The sequence below is a fragment of the Theropithecus gelada genome, chromosome 15, assembly GCF_003255815.1.
Source record: "Theropithecus gelada isolate Dixy chromosome 15, Tgel_1.0, whole genome shotgun sequence".
In the NCBI taxonomy this organism is placed as follows: domain Eukaryota; kingdom Metazoa; phylum Chordata; class Mammalia; order Primates; family Cercopithecidae; genus Theropithecus; species Theropithecus gelada.
The window spans coordinates 106,125,472-106,144,464 of record NC_037683.1 but is presented as its reverse complement, the minus strand read 5'-3'; the positions used below and the strand labels follow the sequence as shown (position 1 = coordinate 106,144,464).

General features: G+C 51.6%; 1 protein-coding gene across 6 annotated transcripts; it reads right to left on the bottom strand.

Moving 5' to 3' along the window:
* Nucleotides 1-542: 542 nt before the first annotated feature.
* On the bottom strand, nt 543-18,549 carry CARD19 (caspase recruitment domain family member 19). Of its 6 annotated transcripts, none has more exons than XR_003116042.1 (6): nt 18,319-18,479; nt 6,282-6,435; nt 3,240-3,393; nt 1,843-1,902; nt 1,499-1,570; nt 543-797 (listed from the first exon to the last, which is right to left on the bottom strand). XR_003116042.1 is itself a non-coding variant. In XM_025360786.1 (6 exons), the coding sequence occupies exons 1-6, from the start codon at nt 18,323-18,325 to the stop codon at nt 682-684; spliced, it is 552 nt and encodes a 183-aa protein (XP_025216571.1). In that variant the 5' UTR covers nt 18,326-18,549; the 3' UTR covers nt 543-681. The 6 variants fall into 6 exon arrangements, 4 of the variants coding, with proteins under 4 accessions (XP_025216571.1, XP_025216573.1, XP_025216572.1 ...); XM_025360786.1 differs by having other exon boundaries at nt 6,293-6,435; nt 18,319-18,549; XM_025360787.1 differs by having other exon boundaries at nt 636-797; nt 1,489-1,570; nt 6,293-6,435; nt 18,319-18,549.
* Between the last annotated feature and the right edge of the window lie 444 nt (nt 18,550-18,993).

Sequence of the window (18,993 nt, the reverse complement as noted above, 5' to 3'; positions counted from 1 at the left end):
GGTGGGGAGGCAGTGCCCGGGGGCTTATCCGAGGCAGGTGAGCCCATGTTGGGGGCGTCCTGTCTGGGGGTCTGTGCCAGCAGCTGGATGTGGAGATGCCGGGAATACCAGGGCCAGTCCCAGCTGAAGCAGCCACAGCTACCGTCATCTCTGAAGCCCTCCTGAGACTGAGGAACGAGACAGGCTGAGGGAACTTGAACATTTAATATGGTCAGCACCTTGTAAGATGAAGGTGTTTTTTGGTTTTTTTTGTTTGTTTGTTTTTTTGAGACGGAGTCTCGCTCTGTCGCCCAGGCTGGAGTGCAGTGGCGCAATCTCGGCTCACTATAAGCTCCGCCTCCCGGGTTCACGCCATTCTCCTGCCTCAGCCTCCCGAGTAGCTGGGACTACAGGCGCCCACCACCACGCCCGGCTAGTTTTTTGTATTTTCAGTACAGACGGGGTTTCACCGTGTTAGCCAGGATGGTCTCGGTCTCCTGACCTCGTGATCCACCCGCCTTGGCCTCCCAAAGTGCTGGGATTACAGGCGTGAGCCACCGCGCCCGGCCGGAGGTGTGTTTTTTACACAAATTATAAATAATGAAAAATAAGCATTTAGAAAAAGAAGCAGCAGTCCCCTTGGCGGGTCGGCTGGAGGACTCTTTGGTTGAGTGGCGGGTGAGGCCCTGGGTCCAGGGTCTGTCAGAGCCCCCCTAGGTCATCTGCCAGGAAGGCCAGCAGGTAGCGGCTGACATGTCTGTCGATGATGACAGGCGAGAAGCCGAGGACGCGCCGGGTCCCTGGCAGGCCCTTGGGGTCTAGAAGACAAAAGGGGAGGCAAAAGCTCACGAACCAGTCCCAGAGGTGAATTCTGTGTTTCCATCCCTCCCATGGGGGTGGGTGGGAGCGGGCACTGGGGCAGGGTGCTCCCTCCCGGTCATGGTCTTGGCTTGAGTTGAAAAGACAAGAATTAGGGCAGATTCCAGAGCCCCCAGCTCCCACCCAAGTGACCCAGGGGCCTTGAGTCCTGCCATGTGTGCCTGTGTCCTTGCGCCCAGTAGGCCTCCCAGCACGACAAACTCAGGCATCACAGAAAAGGGAGACGGGGCAGGCCAGGCTGGGCGCCAGTAGACGGGCCCTGGGAGGCTCCTATGCATCAGGCCTGTGGCTGGTGGAGAGACCCAAGGCCCTGGGGCACGTGACCTGCTCAAGGGCCCCACATGGCTCAAGGTCACAGGTGTGGCAGGGCTTTGTAACACCCAGAGTCCTGGCTGCACCCCTCCTCCTGCTAGGGGTCATCATTTTCTGGTTCCCAAGGGTGGCAGGAGCCAGTGGACGCTGGGAGCCTCCTCACATCCCATTTCTCATGAGCCCTGCAAGGTGACACCATCCCACTGCTCAAGTGTGGACACTGAGGTGTGGAGAGGCCAAGGGGTCCTAAATTGGGCAGGGTCTGGGGCCCTGGCTTGGTGGCAGAGGGGAAGCAGGCCTAGCCCTGTGAGGGTCCACCTGCACCCACCTGGTGGATAGCAGTACAGGAGCAGGGCCAGTCCCACAGCAAGGCCCAGACCAGCCAGGAAGCTCATGGGTCCTGGGGAGAAACCAGCATGAACAGGGCTCCCCTGGGCCTCAGAGGGGTGGGGTCCTGAGGCTCGGGGGCTGCGCAGGGGAGGGGGGGCCAGGCTGAGGTGCTGCCTGAAGAGCCCCTAAGCGAGCACCTTAGGGGGTCTGTCACCAACAGAAGGCCAGGAATGGAGCCACACTTGGGGTGGAGAAGCCCCTGAGGCGGAGATGGAGCCCTGGGGAGGGTAAAGAGAGAGGGAAAGAGAGGGAGAGAGAGGGAGGGCAGCAGGGAGGTGTTACCCCTGTCACTCAGCTCGCCGCTCTGGCTGCCCGAGTCTAGCTGTGTGCAATCTGAGTTCTCTAGAAACAAAACCACAGAGCATGGTTAGTCAATGGGCAGGGCCAGAGAGCAAGGTCGTCACCCCGTAGGAAGCCCAAGGCCACTGCTGCCTCCTGGGGCCGCCAGGCCAGACCAGGCCGTGGTACCCGAGACCAACCCTCCTCAGGGAACTATGCACAGTCTGGGTCTTCTCCGGTGGTCCAGCTGCTGTGACTTCAAGTGCCACAGGCATGGGGAAGGTCATTGTACCCTGGTGGCCACAGGCACCAAACGTAGCATGAACATTGCTGTGGACAGCGTGGCTGCTGTCGGCCTGGTGGCTGCCTCACTGGGTGCAGCTGGGCCAGAAGCTTTCTGCCCAGGCCTCCCCCGGAGGTTATCCAGCCTGAGACCTGCTGGACGGGCCTAAAGGCACGCGGGAGCCACAGAAGGTGCTCCACCTCCAGTGGGGCCGAGGCTTGGCCCTGCCTGGTTTTGAAAGCCCCCTGTGGCATATTCGTGGCTCGGGAGGGAGAGCCAGTCCCTCCTGCAGGGCTGGGCCTCCCCTCGAGCTCTCCCTGCCCACCATCTGCACTGTGTCCTGTGAGGCCTGGGGAGGCCTCCGGGGGCTCAGAGACCCCCAGCCCAGTAGCCTGGAGTGAGCCACCCAGTCCCTCTGGTCTCTGTCCTGTTGCTTGAGGGCCAAGGGGCAGTAGCCTCTCCTCCTAGGGCCCTGACCACAGAGGCATCAGATCAGAGTTGCCATCTTCATCTTGAGGCGCCCTGAACGTCCCGGCAGCTCTGTGGGCCCAGGCTACTGGCATCCACATGACTCCCGGGGCCTGAGCGCACACTGCCTGAGGACAGGAGCCTCAGAGCTGAAATGCATGTGCTTCGGACCAGCCATCCGGGCCTGACCACGCCCTATGGAAACCCCCACACGTGTGCAGATCACGGCAATGAAAGGGTTCATCATGGGGTTGGGTAATTCCAGCGGGGACCGCCTAGGAGCGCTATGCAGCTGTGGGAACAAGGCTGCTGTCCACACAGACAGGAAGGGATCCCCCTGGAATGAGGCTAGAAAAGGAAGGGCAAGAGAGGACGCACAAGATGCCCCCTTCTGTGTGAAAACTGCCATGACAGAGAGAGATGGAGAAAGTGGGAGACAGAGACCAACATCTGCACTGCCCGTGCCTGCCACACTCTCCCCTCGGGGCTGAGGGTGGCCTCTGGGGAAGGGCTGAGGCGAGAGGGGATGCCAGGCCTGGGCTGCAGCAGACTTGGGAGGTCATGGAGAACATCCATGGCATCAGCAGCAGGCTGGGGTGCCCTCCCTGGGCCGGCACCAAGCATGCATGGTTGGGGACGTGGAACTTACGCAGAGCGTGGCGGCTGGGCAGGCAGCTGTGCAGGGGCTGGGCATGGATATACAGGGCTCGGTAGAACTCCTGGCAGTCCCGCTCGCCGCTCCGCTGCAGGTGGCTCAGGAGGTCACAGAGCCGCACACGCAAGGACGCCTTGGGGTTCCGGAACTGAGGGTATAAGGGGGTGCCAGGGAAGATCAGGCCAGGGGGGCTGGCTGTGGGTCAGGGCAGGGCACCAAGGTCAGGCCCCCAGCCTCAGCTTCCCCATTGAGTGTCAGGACACCTGCTGGATGGCAGCTCCTGTGACACCCTGCCCCTTACCCACACCACATAGTGCCTGGCATTGCCTCTGTCACAGGCATCACTGCTACTCCTCATACTCCCTGTGGGGTGGGAGGTTGGGAAACAGGCCAGGAGCGGTCACAAAGAAATCACAGGGCTGGCCGGGCACAGTGGCTCACGCCTGTAATCCCAGCACTTTGGGAGGCCAAGGCAGGCGGATCACGAGGTCAGGAGATCGAGACCATCCTGGCTAACACGGTGAAACCCCGTCTCTACTAAAAAATACAAAAAAATTAGCCAGGTGTGGTGGCGGGCGCCTGTAGTCCCGGCTACTCGGGAGGCTGAGGCAGGAGAATGGCATGAACCTGGGAGGCGGAGCTTGCAGTGAGCTGACACCGCGCCACTGCACTCCAGCCTGGGCAACAGAGCAAGACTCTGTCTCAAAAAAAAAAAGAAAAAAAAAAAAGAAGAAAGCACAGGGCTGGTGACATCATTCCAAGTGTTAGGACATAGTGTGGCTTCCTGTGTGACCTCAGCCAGCTACTCCACCCCTCTGAGACTTGGTTTCTTCATTTGTAAAAAGGGGATAATGAACCCTCATGGTAGGCTATGACAGGGAATTAATGAAGTGAGGTATAAGTGCTAACTTCTGTTATTTTGCAGTCTACAGGAATGTGATTCAAGTTTTTAAAAAATAAGTTGAAGCTGAGCGCGATGGCTCATGCCTGTAATCCCAGCACTTTGGGAGGCCGAGGCAGGTAGATCAGGAGCTCGAGGTCAGGAGTTTGACACCAGCCTGGCCAACATGGCAAAACCCCATCTGTACTAAGAGTACACAAAATTAGCCAGGCATGGTGGTGCATGTTTAATCCCAGCTACTTGGGAGGCTGAGGCCAGAGGATCACTGGAAACTGGGAGGCAGAGGTTGCACTGAGCCGAGATCACGCCACTGCACTCCAGCCTGGGTGACAGACTCCATCTCAAAGAAAAAGAAAAGAGTGACAAAAGTATTGGCTCTTTTGATGTGTCTGACAGAGAAATGTGTGGTTCTCAAGGTCAGTGGACACGCCACTGGGCCTTGACCGCCAGGACCTGGAGTCTGTGGCCCAGTGCTGCCACCTGGTGGCAGCATACCATTCTACATGGCCACAGGAAACGAGTAAAACCATGGCAGTGTGGAAATGACAGCCAGATGGGTGGCAGAAGCTATGGTGTCTGTGAGGAAGGAATATGTGGTTTTTCTTGTATAAACATCCGAAACTTTCTAAACTTTCTAAAAGTGAACATGCGTTAGACTTCAATTACAATTATAAGAGATGGATTTGAGCTCCTAACTTTTAAAATTACTGTATCACCTTCACAATGGAAGAAGCACCTGAGCCAGTAGCAGGGCCCGTGTTGACTTGTGTTCTGTTGTGGGCCAACCTCATTGTGCCAGGAGATGCCCCAACCCTAAGGATAGCCCTGCATCATGACCCCCTGCCAAGTGAGGAAATGACAGCTCCAAGAGAAGGGACTCAATTGGGGTCACCCAGAGGGGAAGGAGGCTGGCAGGACCTGTACCCCGAAGGCCTGGGGTCTCTGGCACTCACTGCCCATCCCTCTGGTCTTGGTGATGGCTGTCAAGGAACAGGTGGCTCAGTGCGGGCGCCAGAGCCACAGATGTGGGCGGGGTCGGCAGGGTGTGGCTAACTCTCTCATCCAATGTCCCCTCAGGGCCACCTGGCACTGGGGTGATGGGGCAGGACAGACTTCCCAAGACAGAGCCCAGGAATTGCATCTTAAATGCCATCTCCAGCAGAGCCACCCTGCTGTTTCCAGCTCTGCAGCTCTGAGAGGCCAGGGCCATGTGACAGAGCAACAGCCACCGGCCCTGGGCACTTTCCCAAACAATAGGATGAACTCAGGACATGGCCTGGCACTCCTGAGATGAGTGGCCCCGGGCAAGCGGCTGCCTCTTGGGCCTTGGGATCACCTCTGTGAGATGGGGTGATGGGTGCGGTGCCCACAGGGCTGCAGGGCCATCTGGTGATAAGGGCTCTCGGGCAGGCGTTTACCCGGCTCAGCTCAGTCAGTCCACACCACACCTGCCAGGCAGGGCTCTCAGCGTCTGCTCCACACATGGGGAAGCTGGGGTTCCGAGGGGACCAGCCCGCTCAGCACTGCTGAGAGGGGCAGACTGTGGCATGGCCATGGGGTGGGTCAGCATCTGCCTTCCTAGAAGCTCGGTTGCCTACCTGTGACATGCTGGGCTTTCCAGCCGTGTACAGTAACATAGAAATTAGAGAAAAGGAAGCAATTGTTTGCCCACTTTGAACCTTCAGAAGATGCAGAATGCAAAGCACTGTGGCACTGGGGTGGGCCAGGACTATCTGTTCCCCATCCCACTTCAGCTCTCCCTCTGCCTCCACCCTCCTCACCCCTCCCTCTCGCCCTCTTTCTCGCCTCCCTCCAAGTCTTATACTGTCATGTGCTTCATGTATTGTCACATTATCTCCTATAATCTCCCAGCAACTTGGGGACAGCATACCCAATGACATAGGAAGAAACTGAGGCACAGAGAGCTGACATTCTGGGCTTGTTTGGTCCAAAGGGCCCCAAAGGGTCAGTTTGTAGCTCAGGCAGCCTTAGTAGCCAGGTCCAGATATGTCACCTCTGAATCCTGACATACCTAGTGTGTCATTCCCGTGAGAGAATGACCCAGGGCTGGTCACCAGCTTCTCCTAGCCCAGAAGGGAAGGGAAACTGAGCAGTGTCTCGGGCACCCCCCTCACCTCCTCAGCACCTTTTCCGCCTCCTTGTTGGTAAGGATCTGTGGGTAGTAGCGGTTCAGCTGGAGGATGATCTTGTCCACCTGCTGCTCACTCAAGCGCCCGTGGCCTGTCAGGAAAGGCGTGTCCTGCACCAGGCGGTCACAATACGTCTGATCTAAAACAGACAGCACAGGGGCATGAGCTAGCACAGCCCAAGGGGACCAGAGACGACAGCCTTGTACTGACACCACAGGAGGGCATCACCCCCGAAGTGGGTGCCCACCAGGAGGGTGCACCCGCAGAATCACAGCCATCCCAGCCCGTGTGGTGTGCATTGCACAGCTGAGAGCTGCCCCTGGCCTGCCAACCTGCCTGCTGCCAACCTGCCCCACCAGAAGATGGAAGTGAAGGGTTGTGCTGGAAACCCACTTTCACAGAGCTCGCCACAGAAATCAAACTCAGAGGGGCTAAGAACCTACTTTTCATGGGCCACCTGCAGGGCCATCAGGAAATAGTTGGGGCCTAGGGTGGCACAGGTGGCTCAGAATGCCCAGGGCCAGGCATGGTGGCTCAGACCAGGTGCGATGGCTCACCCCTGTAACACCAACATTTTGGGAGGCCAAGGTGGGCAGATCACTTGAGCTCAGGAGTTCGAGATCAAGAATGCTCAGACGTGGGCTCTGCAGATCTTCACACTGGCACAGATACAGGGACACAGGGCTCAGGGTGGCCCGTGCTGGGATCACGATGGGACACAGTGTGTCTGAAAGGCCTTAAGAAGCTTCTACCAACAGTAAACCAGTGAGTTCTCCCAGAGGGCTAGAAATGCTTTTCATTTGCCTTTTTTTTTTCCAGAATCACCATTAAAATATCATTGTACCACTTTTCCATTAAGAATGTTTCTTAGAATGACAAATCTTTAAGGCTGAGCAGTGGAGTGACGACAGGAGGGCATGGAGAGGATGGTACACAGGATCCCCACAGGGACTGAACATGTGCATCACCTTACATACTTGTGGCAGCTTGTCCTGTTTCCCCATGTACACAAAGAAAATATTTATAGAACATAACACAGAGGAAAATGAGAAGGGAATCTAAATGTGTTGCTATAAAAAGTGAACAAAACACAAAGGAAGGCAGTAATAGAATAAATGAGGGTCAAAAAAGCTACAAGACATACAGGAAACACATAGCAAAATGGCAGTAGTAACACATTCCTTATCAGCAATTAATTCAAATGTAAACAGGTTAAACTTTCCTTTTTTTTTTTTTTTGAGATAGAGTCTTGCTCTGTTGCCCAGGCTGGAGTGCTGAGGCCCAATCTCGGCTCACTGCAACCTCTGCCTCCTGGGTTCAAGCGATTCTCCCTGGGATTACAGGTGTGCGCCACCATGCCCATCTGGTTTTTCTATTTTTTTTACTAGAGACGGGGTTTCACCATGTTGGCCAGGCTGGTGTCAAACTCCGGACCTCAGGTGATCTGCCTGCCTTGGCCTCCCAAAGTGCTGGGATTATAGGCATGAGCTACCGCGCCCAGCCAAATTTTCCTATCAAAAGGCATAGATTGGCAGAATGGATTTTTAAAATATGAGACAACTAAGTGCTGTCTACAAAAGACTCACTTCAGATCTAAAGACACAAAGAAGTTGAAAATGAAAGGACCTAAAAAAATTCCCATACAAATAGTAACCAAAAGAGAGATGAGGTAACTATACTAACATCAGGCAAAATAGACTATAAGTCAAAAACTATTACAAGAGATTAAAAAGTATATTATGTATTAATAAAAGGATAAATTCATCAAGAATATGCAACAGTTATAAACATATATGCACCAAATATCAGAGCTTCAAAATGTAAGAAGCAAACACTGGCAGAGTTGAAGGGAGAAATAGATACCTCTATAATAATATTTGGAGACTTCAAAACACCACTTTCAGTAAGAGACAGAACCACCAGACAGAAGATAAATGAGGAAATAGAGGACTTCAACAACACCATAAGCCAATTATACCTGGTAGACATACACAGAACACTCCATCCAACAATATAGATATTTTTCTCACGTGCACATGAAACATTCCCCAAGATAGGCCGCAAAACAAGTTTGTGGCCACAAAAACCAGTTTTAATATATTTTAAAAGGTTGAAATCATATAAAATATATTTTCTGACCACCCACAATGAAGCTAGAAATCAATAATAGAAAACTAAAAAATTCACAAATATGTGAAAATTAAATAGCCAATGGGGTGCCAGTCATAGTGGCTCACACCTGTAATCCCAGCACTTTGGGAAGCTGAGGCAGGCAGATCACTCGAGGCCAGGAGTTTGGGACCAGCCTGGCCAACATGGCAAAACCCTATCTCTACTAAAAATACAAAACTTAGCCAGGCATGGTGGTGCACGCTTGTAATCCCAGCTACCTGGGAGGCTGAGGCACAAGAATTCCTTGAACCTGGGAGGTGGAGGTTGTAGTGAGCTGAATTCGTGCCACTGCACTCCAGCCTGGGTGACAGAGCGAGACTCTGTCTCAAACAAACAAACAAACAAACAAGAAAACCAATGGGTCAAAAGAGAAATCATGAGGGAAATTAGGAAGTAACATGAGAAAAGCGGAAACACACACCTACACACACACACCCACACACACACACACCCCCGCTACACTACGCCAAAACCTAAGGGATGCAGCAAAAGCAGTGCTGAGAGGGAAAATTATAGTTGCAAATGCATATATTTTAAAAAAATCTTAAATCAGTAACCTAACATCACACTTTAAGGAGTGAGAAAAGGAAAAACTAAAGACCAGAGAGCTTGAAGAGCAAACTAAACCCAAAGCTCACAGAAGGAGGGAAATAATCAAGATTAGAGTGAAGACAAATGAAATAGAGAATCGAAAAACAGTGGAGAAAAATCAAGAAAACCAAAGTCGATTCTTTGATGATATCAATAAAAATGACAAAACTAGCTAGACTGACAAAGAAAAATAAGAGAAGACTCAAATTACTAGTATCAGGAATAAAAGTGAGGACATTACCATGAACTTTACAGAAATAAAAAGGAATGTAAGAGAATACTATGAACATTTGTATACCAACAAATTAGATAACCTAAATGAAATGAAAACATTCCTAAAAACACAATCCACCAAAACTAAACCATGAAGAAATAGAAAATCTAACCAATAACTAGTAAGATTAAATCAATAATGAAAAATATCTCAAGAAAGAAAAGCTCAGGACCAGATAGCTTTGCTGGTTAATTCTACCATAAATGTAAAGAACTAATACCAATCCTTCTCAAACTTACAAAAAAAAACTGAAGAGGAGGGAACACTTCATAACTAATTCTGTGAGGTCAGCTTTACCCTGATACCAAAATCAGACAAAGTCGCTTCAAGAAAAGAAAACCACTTTGAGAGAGAGAGGCAGGAGAGTCACTTGATGCCAGGAATTCAAGACCACACTTGGGCAATACAGCAAGACCTTGTCTCTATGAAAAAAAAGAAAATGGAAAAGACTACAGACCAATACTCCTTAGGAATATTGATGGAAAAAATCAACAAAATCCAGCAAATCAAATTCAGCAGCATGTTAAAAGAAGTATACATTGATTTGTTCCTGGAATACAAGGATGGTTCGACATGTGAAAATCAAAAATCAATCAATGAAATATACCACATTAATAGAATGAAGGAAAAAATACATGGCCATTTCAGTTGTTTTAGGAAAAGCATTTGATAAATGTCAACATCCTTTCTTGATATAAATATTTAATTAATTAGGTCTAGAAGATGGTATGGTTTGAATGCGTCAACAAGTATGTATTGGAAACTTAATCCCCAAAGTAACAGCACTGAGAGATAGAACCTAATGGGAAGTGTACAGGTCATGAGGGCTCTACCGTCATGAATGGATTAATGCCAATTACAAAAGGGCTTGAAGTTTCAGGTTTGTTTTCTTCCTCTTAATCCCTCTCATTCTCTCTAGCCCTTCTGCCTTCCACCATGGGATAACACAGCAAGAAGACCCTCACCAGATGCTGGCTCCCTGATCTTGGACTTCCAAACCTCTAGAAGCATGAGCCTATACATTTCTGCTCATTATAAATCCCCTAGTTTCAAGTCTTCTGTTATAGCAGCACAAAATGGACTAAGACAGAAGGAAACTTCATCAACATGATAAAGGCCATAGAGTTGGCACTCTGTCTCTGCAGGTTCCATATCCAGGGATTAAATCAACAGCAGATATAAAATATTTGGGGAAAAGCAATACAAAATAAGACTACAGCCAAAAAATACAAGTTTTAAAAATACAGTACAACGATTTACATAGCATTTACATTGTGTTAGGTATTATAAGTAACCTAGAGATAATTTAAAATATATGGAAGGATGTGTGTAGGTGCAAATATTATAGCACTTTATATAAGGGATTTAAACATCCTCAGATGATTTTGAGGGGATTCCTGGAATCATCCCACCTCATATATTGAAGGACATTTTTATATGAAAAGCCCACAGCTAACATCATACCTTAATGGTGAAAGACTGAAAGCTTTTTCTTTAAGATCAGGAACAAGATAAAGATGTCTGCTCTTACCACTTATATTCAACATAGTACTGGAAGTTCCAACCAGAGCAATTAGGCAAGAAAAGGAAAAGGGAATAAAAGGCATCCAAATTGTAAAGGAAAAAGTAAAATTTTCTCTGTTCACAGATGACATGATTTTATACATAGAAAATCCTAAAATCTTTTTCTTTGAAGTTAGAGCTAATTAAAAGCATGCAGCAAGGTTGCAAGATATAAAATCAACACACAAAAATATTTCATCTCTACATACTAACAATGAACAATCCAAAAATTAAGAAAATGACTCAATTTATAATAGCATTGAAAAGAATAAAATACTTAGAAAGAAATTTAATCAAGAAGGCAAAAATCTTGTACACTGAAAGCCACAAAACATTGCTGCAAGCACTACCCAAAGCAATCTACAGATTCAATGCAATCCCTATCAAAATCTCAAGTGTTTTTTGCAGAAACAGAAAAACCCATCCTAAAATTCATATAGAATTTCAAAACAAAATACCTGTATAGCCAACAAGAAAAAAAAATCTTAAAAAACAAACAAACAAAAAACAGGGTTGGAGGACTCATATTTCCTGCTTTCCAAACTTACTGTAAAAAGATACAATAATGAAAACAATGTGGTACTATCATAAAGACAGATATATGGGTCACTGGCATAGAATAAGAGAGTCTAGAATTAAACCCTATTTTTAATTAAAAGAGTGGAAAAAAAGAGTGAAAAAATAGTTCACATAAATGGGAGAAATATTTGCAAAGCATATATCTCATAAGGGATTAGTATCCATACTCTATAAAGAACTCCTACAACTGAACAGCAAAAGACACAAAGAACCCAATTCAAAAATAAGCAAAGAACTTGAATAGACACTTCTCTAAAGGAAATATACAACTAGCCATCAAACACACAAAAAAATGCTTATCAGGCCAGGCGCAGTGGCTCCCGCCTGTAATCCCAGCACTTTGGGAGGCTGAGGCAGGCAGATCACCTGAAATCACCTAAGGTCAGGAGTTTGAGACTGACCTGGTCAACATGGAGAAACCCTGTCTCTACTAAAAACACAATAATTAGCCGGGCATGGTGGTGTGTGCCTGTAATCCCAACTACTTGGGAGGCTGAGGCAAGAGAATCACTTGAACCCAGGAGATGGAAGTTGCAGTGAGCCGAGATTGCGCCACTGCACTCCAGTCTGGGAAACAGAGCAAAACTCTGTCTCAAGAAAAAGAAAAAGAAAAAATGGTCATGATTACTCATTAAGGAAATTCAAATAAAAATCACAATGAGATATCGCTTCATACTCATTAGGATAGCTATATATTAATATAACAAATGTTGGTGAGGATATGGAGAAATTCAAACTCATGGGCATTACTGCTGAAAATGTAAAATAGTGCAGCCACTGTGGAAAAAAACAGTATGGCAGTTCCTCAAAAATCTAAACATAGAATTATCGTATGATGGCTGGGCACGGTGGCTCACACCTATAATCCCAGCACTTTGGGAGGCCGAGGCAGGCAGATCACGAGGTCAGGAGAGCGAGACCATCCTGGCTAACATGGTGAAACCCGGTCTCTACTAAAAATACAAAAATTAGCCAGGTGGGATGGCAGGCGCCTGTAATCCCAGCCACTTGGGAGGCTGAGGCAGGAGAATCGCTTCAACCTGGGCGGCAGAGGTTGCAGTGAACTGAGATTGCACCACTGTACTCCAGCCTGGGCAACGGTGAGACTCTGTCTCAAAAAAAAAAAAAAAAGAATTACCATGTGATCCAGAAATTCTTCTAGGTATATACCTTAGACAACAAAAAGCAGGAACTCAGTTGGGGGTGGTGGCTCATGCCTGTCACCCCAGCACTTTGGGAGGCCAAGCTGGGCAGATCACCTGAGGTCAGGAGCTCAAGACCAGCATAGCCAACATGGCGAAGCCCCGTCTCTACTAAATACAAAAAGCTAGCCAGGCATGGTGGCACTCGCCTATAGTGCCAGCTATTCAGGGGGCTGAGGCATGAGAATCACTTGAACCCAGGAGGCAGAGGTTGCACTAAGCCAAGATCACACCACTGCACTCCAGCCTGGGCAACAAAGTGAGACTCTGTCTTAAATAAATAAATAAATAAATAAATGCAGGAACTCAAATGGATACTTGCACACCGGTTTTCATAGCAGCACTATTCAAAATAAAGATGGAAATAGTGCAAATGTTCACCAGAAGATGAATGAATTATCAAAATGTGGTATATACCTATGTACAACAGAATATTACTCAGCCCTAAAAAGGAAGGAAATTATGATACATGGATGTCACAACATGGATGAACCTTGAAAACATTATGCTAAGTGCAATAAACATGGCACAAAAGGACAAATATTATATGATTCCAATTATATGAAGTACTTAGAGGAGTCAAATTCATACAGACAGAAAATAGAAGAGAGATTACCAGGAGGTGTGAGCAGAAGGAGAAAGGGCAGTTATTGTTTAATGGGTACCAAATTTCTGTTTGGGATGATAAAGAAGCTCTGGAAATGGACAGTGGTGACAACTGCACAACATTGTGAGTGTATTTAGTATCACTGAAGTGTACACTGAAAAATGGGTAAGAAGGTAAATTTTATGTTTCTGTATATTTTCTCACAAAAAATGTAAAGGGATAAATAAACTCTGGTTTATCCATACAATGAATATTATTCAGTGCTAAAAAGAAATGAAGGCTGAGTGTGGTGGCTCACGCCTGTCATCCCAGCACTTAGGGAGGCTGAGGCAGGTGAATCGCTTAACCTGGGAGGCAGAGGTTGCAGTGAGCCGAGAGTGCGCCACTGCACTCCAGCCTGGGCAACAGTGAGACTGTCTCAAAGAAAAAACCAAAACAAACACAGTGCCATCGTGTTGGACATAGCGGGGCCCCCTCTTGGGTTTCCTCCTTGAGGCACAGACTCAACAGACTGTTTTACTTTCTCATGCCTCTTTCCAGTTGCCACGTCCTCCTGGCTGGTCTTTCTGCCCCCCAGAATGTGGACCCGCCCCAAAAGCAACCATGCTCTGTGGGACCCTGTGCAGACCCTACAGACCCAGGCCCAGGTGAGAACAGCCCATCTCAGCATGCTCGCCCTGCGCCGGGCTGGGGACCACGGCGATGGGCAGATCCATCCACATCCTCCAGGGGCTCACAGTGTAGGGGTGTGGGCTGGCATTCACCAAGCAACCCCGCAAACACATCCTTAACCCCACAGATACCTGCCCTCCAGAGAACAACACGGGGGCCATCCTGGTTCACAGGGTCCCTGGTGATGCCCACATTGAGGCCATCAGCCACCCTATCATCTGGCTGAAGCCACTTGCCATGGGCTGCGCAGGGAAGCAGATGGCTGGGAGCTGACTCAGCCCTCACCTGCACTGAGTCCGCCAGCAGCCCCACCATGGTGAGGAAGCTGAGCGCAAGGCCGTCAAGTGACCTGCCAAGGCCACACGGACAGGCCCAGCTGGGCGGTCTGGGTCCAGCGCCTACAGTCCTCTAGTTAAAAGAACTAAGATGAATTAGCCAAGATTCACAGAGCAATCCCACACGTCTGGCACTCTGTGAGCCCTGCGTCTACCTACAACCTTCATCCTTCCAACAGCCCTGCAACATAGGGACAACCACCAGCCCCGTTTTCAGATAGGGAAACTAAGGCACAGTGAGACAATAAGGTACCTGCCCAAAACTGCAACCAGATACGAAGTGACAGATCAAGATCCAGGCCCAGGCACAGCCGTGTTGAGGACCACCTCTTGACATCCAGACATTCTGCCTCTCTAATTAACATGCGACTTCACTGTAATCAGCGACAGCAGTCTACTCCCTGCCAGACCAAGAGACCAAGAGCAGACCCAAGGCTGTCCTCCCCAGCACTGCCCACTTGGCTAAGAATCCAGTAGTTAGGTGCTCACTAAAGAGTTCTGCAGGCTGGACGCAGTGGCTCACGCCTATAATCCCAGCACTTTGGGAGGCTGAGGCAGGTGGATCATGAGGTCAGGAGTTCAAGACCAGCCTGGCCAACACGGTGAAACCCCATCTCTACTAAAAATACAAAAGAAATTAGCTGGTCGTGGTGGCACACGCCTGTAGTCCCAGCTACTCAGGAGGCTGAGGTAGGAGAATTCCTTGAACCCGGGAGGCAGAGGTTGCAGTGAGTCAAGATAGCGCCACTGCACTCCAGCCTGGGTGACAGAGTGAGACTCTGTCTCAAAAAAAAAAAAAAAGAGTTCTGCAATGAATGGTCCAAGGCCCAAGGGCAAGCACGGTAGGTGGACGGTGGCCAGCATCCTGTAGCGGCCTCCTGCTGCCCTGCAAGCCGCTAACCAGGCGGAGCCTCCGCTGCTGCACAGCCATGAGTCACCGTGAGCCGTGAGTCAGCTGGCACAGGCCGCAAGATCTGGGGGCTGAAGCCAGGCTCCGCGGCTTGGGGGCTCTGCGCTTCCTGTGGTTGCGAGTTGTGCACACAAACACGCAGCACTTGGAAGCCAGAAAAGGCACGAGAAACGAAACCATCTCAGTGCCAGCTCCCGATAAACAAGTCCCTGAACTGTTTTTATAGGACAAAGGAAGATGGCTTGCTCTGGCACAGACCCGGCAAGCCTTCACCATGCCCTACATCCCCTTTCTTCTTGCCAAGCTGGCACCAGCACTATAGACCCCCACTCTATTACCCCAACATGAACCTTCTTATCAGCTCAGACTGATGCCCTCAGCCTGGCATTCGAGGCCCCATGGGAGCTGGCCCCACCCACTCTCACCCGGCCCTCCAGGCCCATGAGACTTCCTGCGTGGCAGTCCCCAACAGCACCATCCTGTCTGGGAACCTTGCCCCAGGCTGAGAATACCTGTTCCTCGGTTTCCACCTGGTTAATTCATGTTCACCTTGCTATCCTACGTGCAAGAGGGCTTCCGAAGCTCCTGTCATCCCCAACCAACTGGAGTCCAGACACTTGGGCATCAACCTCCACTCCCGAATTTTTTTTTTTTTTTTTTTTAGACGGAGTCTCACTCTGTCGCCCAGGCTGGAGTGCAGTAGTGCGATCTCGGCTCACTGCAAGCTCCGCCTCTCGGGTTCACGCCATTCTCCTGCCTCAGCCTCCCCACTAGCTGGGATTACAGGCACCCGCCACCACGCCCAGCTAATTTTTTGTATTTTTAGTAGAGACAGGGTTTCACTGTGTTAGCCAGGATGGTCTTGATCTCCTGACCTCGTGATCCACCTGCCTCGGCCTCCCAAAGTGCTGGGATTGATTACAGGCTTGAGCCACCGCGCCTGGCCCCCTCCCGTATTTCTTCCAGGAGCCCCCTTGTCTCAGAGCTCAGCCCAACTAAAACTGCTCACTCGCCGGCACAGCCCAGGGGGGTAACTTGTCAAGCACCTGCCCCACGCAGACACCTCCTCAGCGTTCTGCAGGCACTGGCTCACATGCGCTGCTTGCAGCGAGGGCTGGCGCGAGGCAGGACCCCAGTTGGTGCAGGGAGGTGGTGAGCCTGGGACTACGGGTCTGCAGCCTTGCAGGGCTGTTCATATGACCCTCCCAGAGCTGTGCTCCAAGGGCCTTGGCTCTCCATGCCAAAGACTAAGGCTTGTGAGGGAATGTCTCCAGGCCCAGTGAGTAGACCCAGCAGGTAGGAAGCACACACTGGAAAAGGTGAGGCCTACAATCAGAGCCTTCAGGGACCCCTGCCTGATGGGATCTCCCAGCTCCAGCATCCCCTTATGCAAGGAAGCTTCCCTGACAGAGAGCAAGGGACAGGGTCCCTTTGTGCAGGAAGGCTCCTCAATGGACAGCAAGGCCTCAGGCTCTGCCAATACCTAGTCCCTGGGACAGGGCTCCCTGGAGACCAGCATAGCTCTGAGTTGTGTCCCACGCATTCTGATGAACTCACGAAGGGAGTTAAGGAATTCCAGCGTGGGCAGGGCACAATTTGACTTTGTTTCCCCATCTGTACACAGACAAGATACTCCACGTGTCCCCATCTGATCATTTTCTTTCTTTCTTTTTTTTTTTTTTTGAGACGGAGTCTTGCTCTGTCGTCCAGGCCGGAGTGCAATGGCGCCATCTCGGCTCACTGCAAGCTCCGCCTCCTGGGTTCAAGAAATTCTCCTGCCTCAGCCTTCCCAGTAGCTGGGACTACAGGTGCCCGCTACCACGCCCGGCTAATTTTTTGTATTTTTAGCAGAGACGGGGTTTCACCATGTTAGCCAGGATGGTCTCGATCTCCTGACTTTGTGATCCGCCCGCCTGGGCCTCCCAAAATGCTGGGATTACAGGCGTGAGCAACGGCGCCCGGTCCCCATCTGATCATTTTCAGACAGGAATCACCCAATATAGGGTCCAATGCACAGTAAGTGCTCAGATATGAGAGCCACAAATAAGAAGGGTTAGAAGGGAGGACAAAGGGGAGCAGGTGGCAGCTGGGGGGGTCTCTTGTGGCCTAGGCTGGAAGTCTCTTCTGACCTGGTGTCCTGGAAGTCGTCAGTTTCCAGCCCATGAGATCCTATTTGTGTGCAGGACCTAGGCTGAGACTCAAGTGAGAGCACTGAGAGAGGACTAGGGACTTCTGGGGCCAACCTGAGCCCCTGAGCCAATTCTGCTCCATGAAGCAGAACAGTGAGAATGAAGTACAGCTTCTGGGAACCCCCATACTCCCTGACCGGGCTGCCATGGGGTCCCTTACCAGCCCATCACCCTCATGGGGTTTCTCCAACAGGGGAAGGTCCACAGAGCAGGGTCACCCTGTTTGGGATCAGGAGGATGGTGGGCAGGTCCCCAGAGAGGCCCTGGGGAGGAAGGCTGGGCTGGGGCCACTAGTGTGGAGCACAACAACACTGGAGGGTCCAGTCGTTGTCCCCGATTCCCTTAGGCCTAAACAGGGGCAAGACCGTCGTGGACCCCCAAAAGAGTCTGGGAGGCTCCAAGAGTCCCACAGAAACCACATGCAGCCGAGGAACGCATCGCCTGTGCTGCGAGGTCGTTGGGGTGGTTGCAAGGATGGAGCGTTGTTTCCGTGACCAGAATCATAGCAGGACCGCTGTGAATTCTCTCTGTTGTCATTTCTACCACCTCCTACTCTTTCATACCAAATTCCCCACCACGGGACACCTCCCAACACACAGACTGGCAGTGGCCGAGCCCAGACCCTGGCTGTGCAGCCCCACCCTGGAGCTGTCTTGTCGCCCCCGCCCTTTTCAGGCCCCGCACCTGGCCACCACCCATCGTGCCCCACCCCGCCTCGGCTGGCACGGCCCCGCCGGGCAGAAGCCCGGGACACCCACCACCTCGCAGGGGTGCACCCGCGCACCACCGGCAGCTGACGGGCCAAGGTCACTTGGCCCCCGCAGCCCAGGCGCGGCCTGCAGGCAACTCGCAAGACAGCCGGACCCTCCGGCCGGGCCACCCATCCAGGGCGCCCGCATCCCTGCCGCCCAGCCAGCCCCGTGCCCACCTGTCATGGCGACGGACACAGCGCCGCCCGCAGTCCCCAGCTGTCTACCCCGCTGCGCGTCAGCCCCTCGGTCAGTCGCCCAGTACAGCCTTTCCAGTGACCGCCGCCCGCGGGCCGTCCTCGCCCGCCCCTTTTGGCTAGGCCCGTCCCCCGGCTTCGGCGGTGTAGACTCGGGGGCTCTAAACCCCGCCCCTCGGCGAGCCCTGCCCCCTTCCCGCTAGGCCCCGCCCCTTCCGCGCCCACTACGGCGCCGCCAGGGCTCTAAACTCCGCCCCTCACTCGAATCCCGCCCCCTTGCCGCCCTATGCCGCTACGAAGATCCTTGCGCCTTGCCCCTCACTCGAGCCCCGCCCCCTCCGGGATCCGCTTCCGCGCCTCCAGGAGTCCTGAGCCCCGCCCTGCACCTGAACCCCGCCCTCTCCGACGAAGGTTTCCAAGCTTCAAGGACCCACTGGGCCCCGCCCCTCACTCGGGCCCTGCCTCCTCCGGCACGGCTTCCGCGCCTCCAGGAGCCCTGGGCCAGCCCCTCACTCTAGTCCCGCTCCCCCCGGCATCGGCCTCCGCGCGTCCAGGGGCCCTGAGCCCCGCCCCTTCCTGCTATACCCAGCCATTGCGGGAGTCACCGGACCGCCCGCCCGCCCCTCCCAGCGTCCGTTAAGGCGCCGCGAGGGGCCC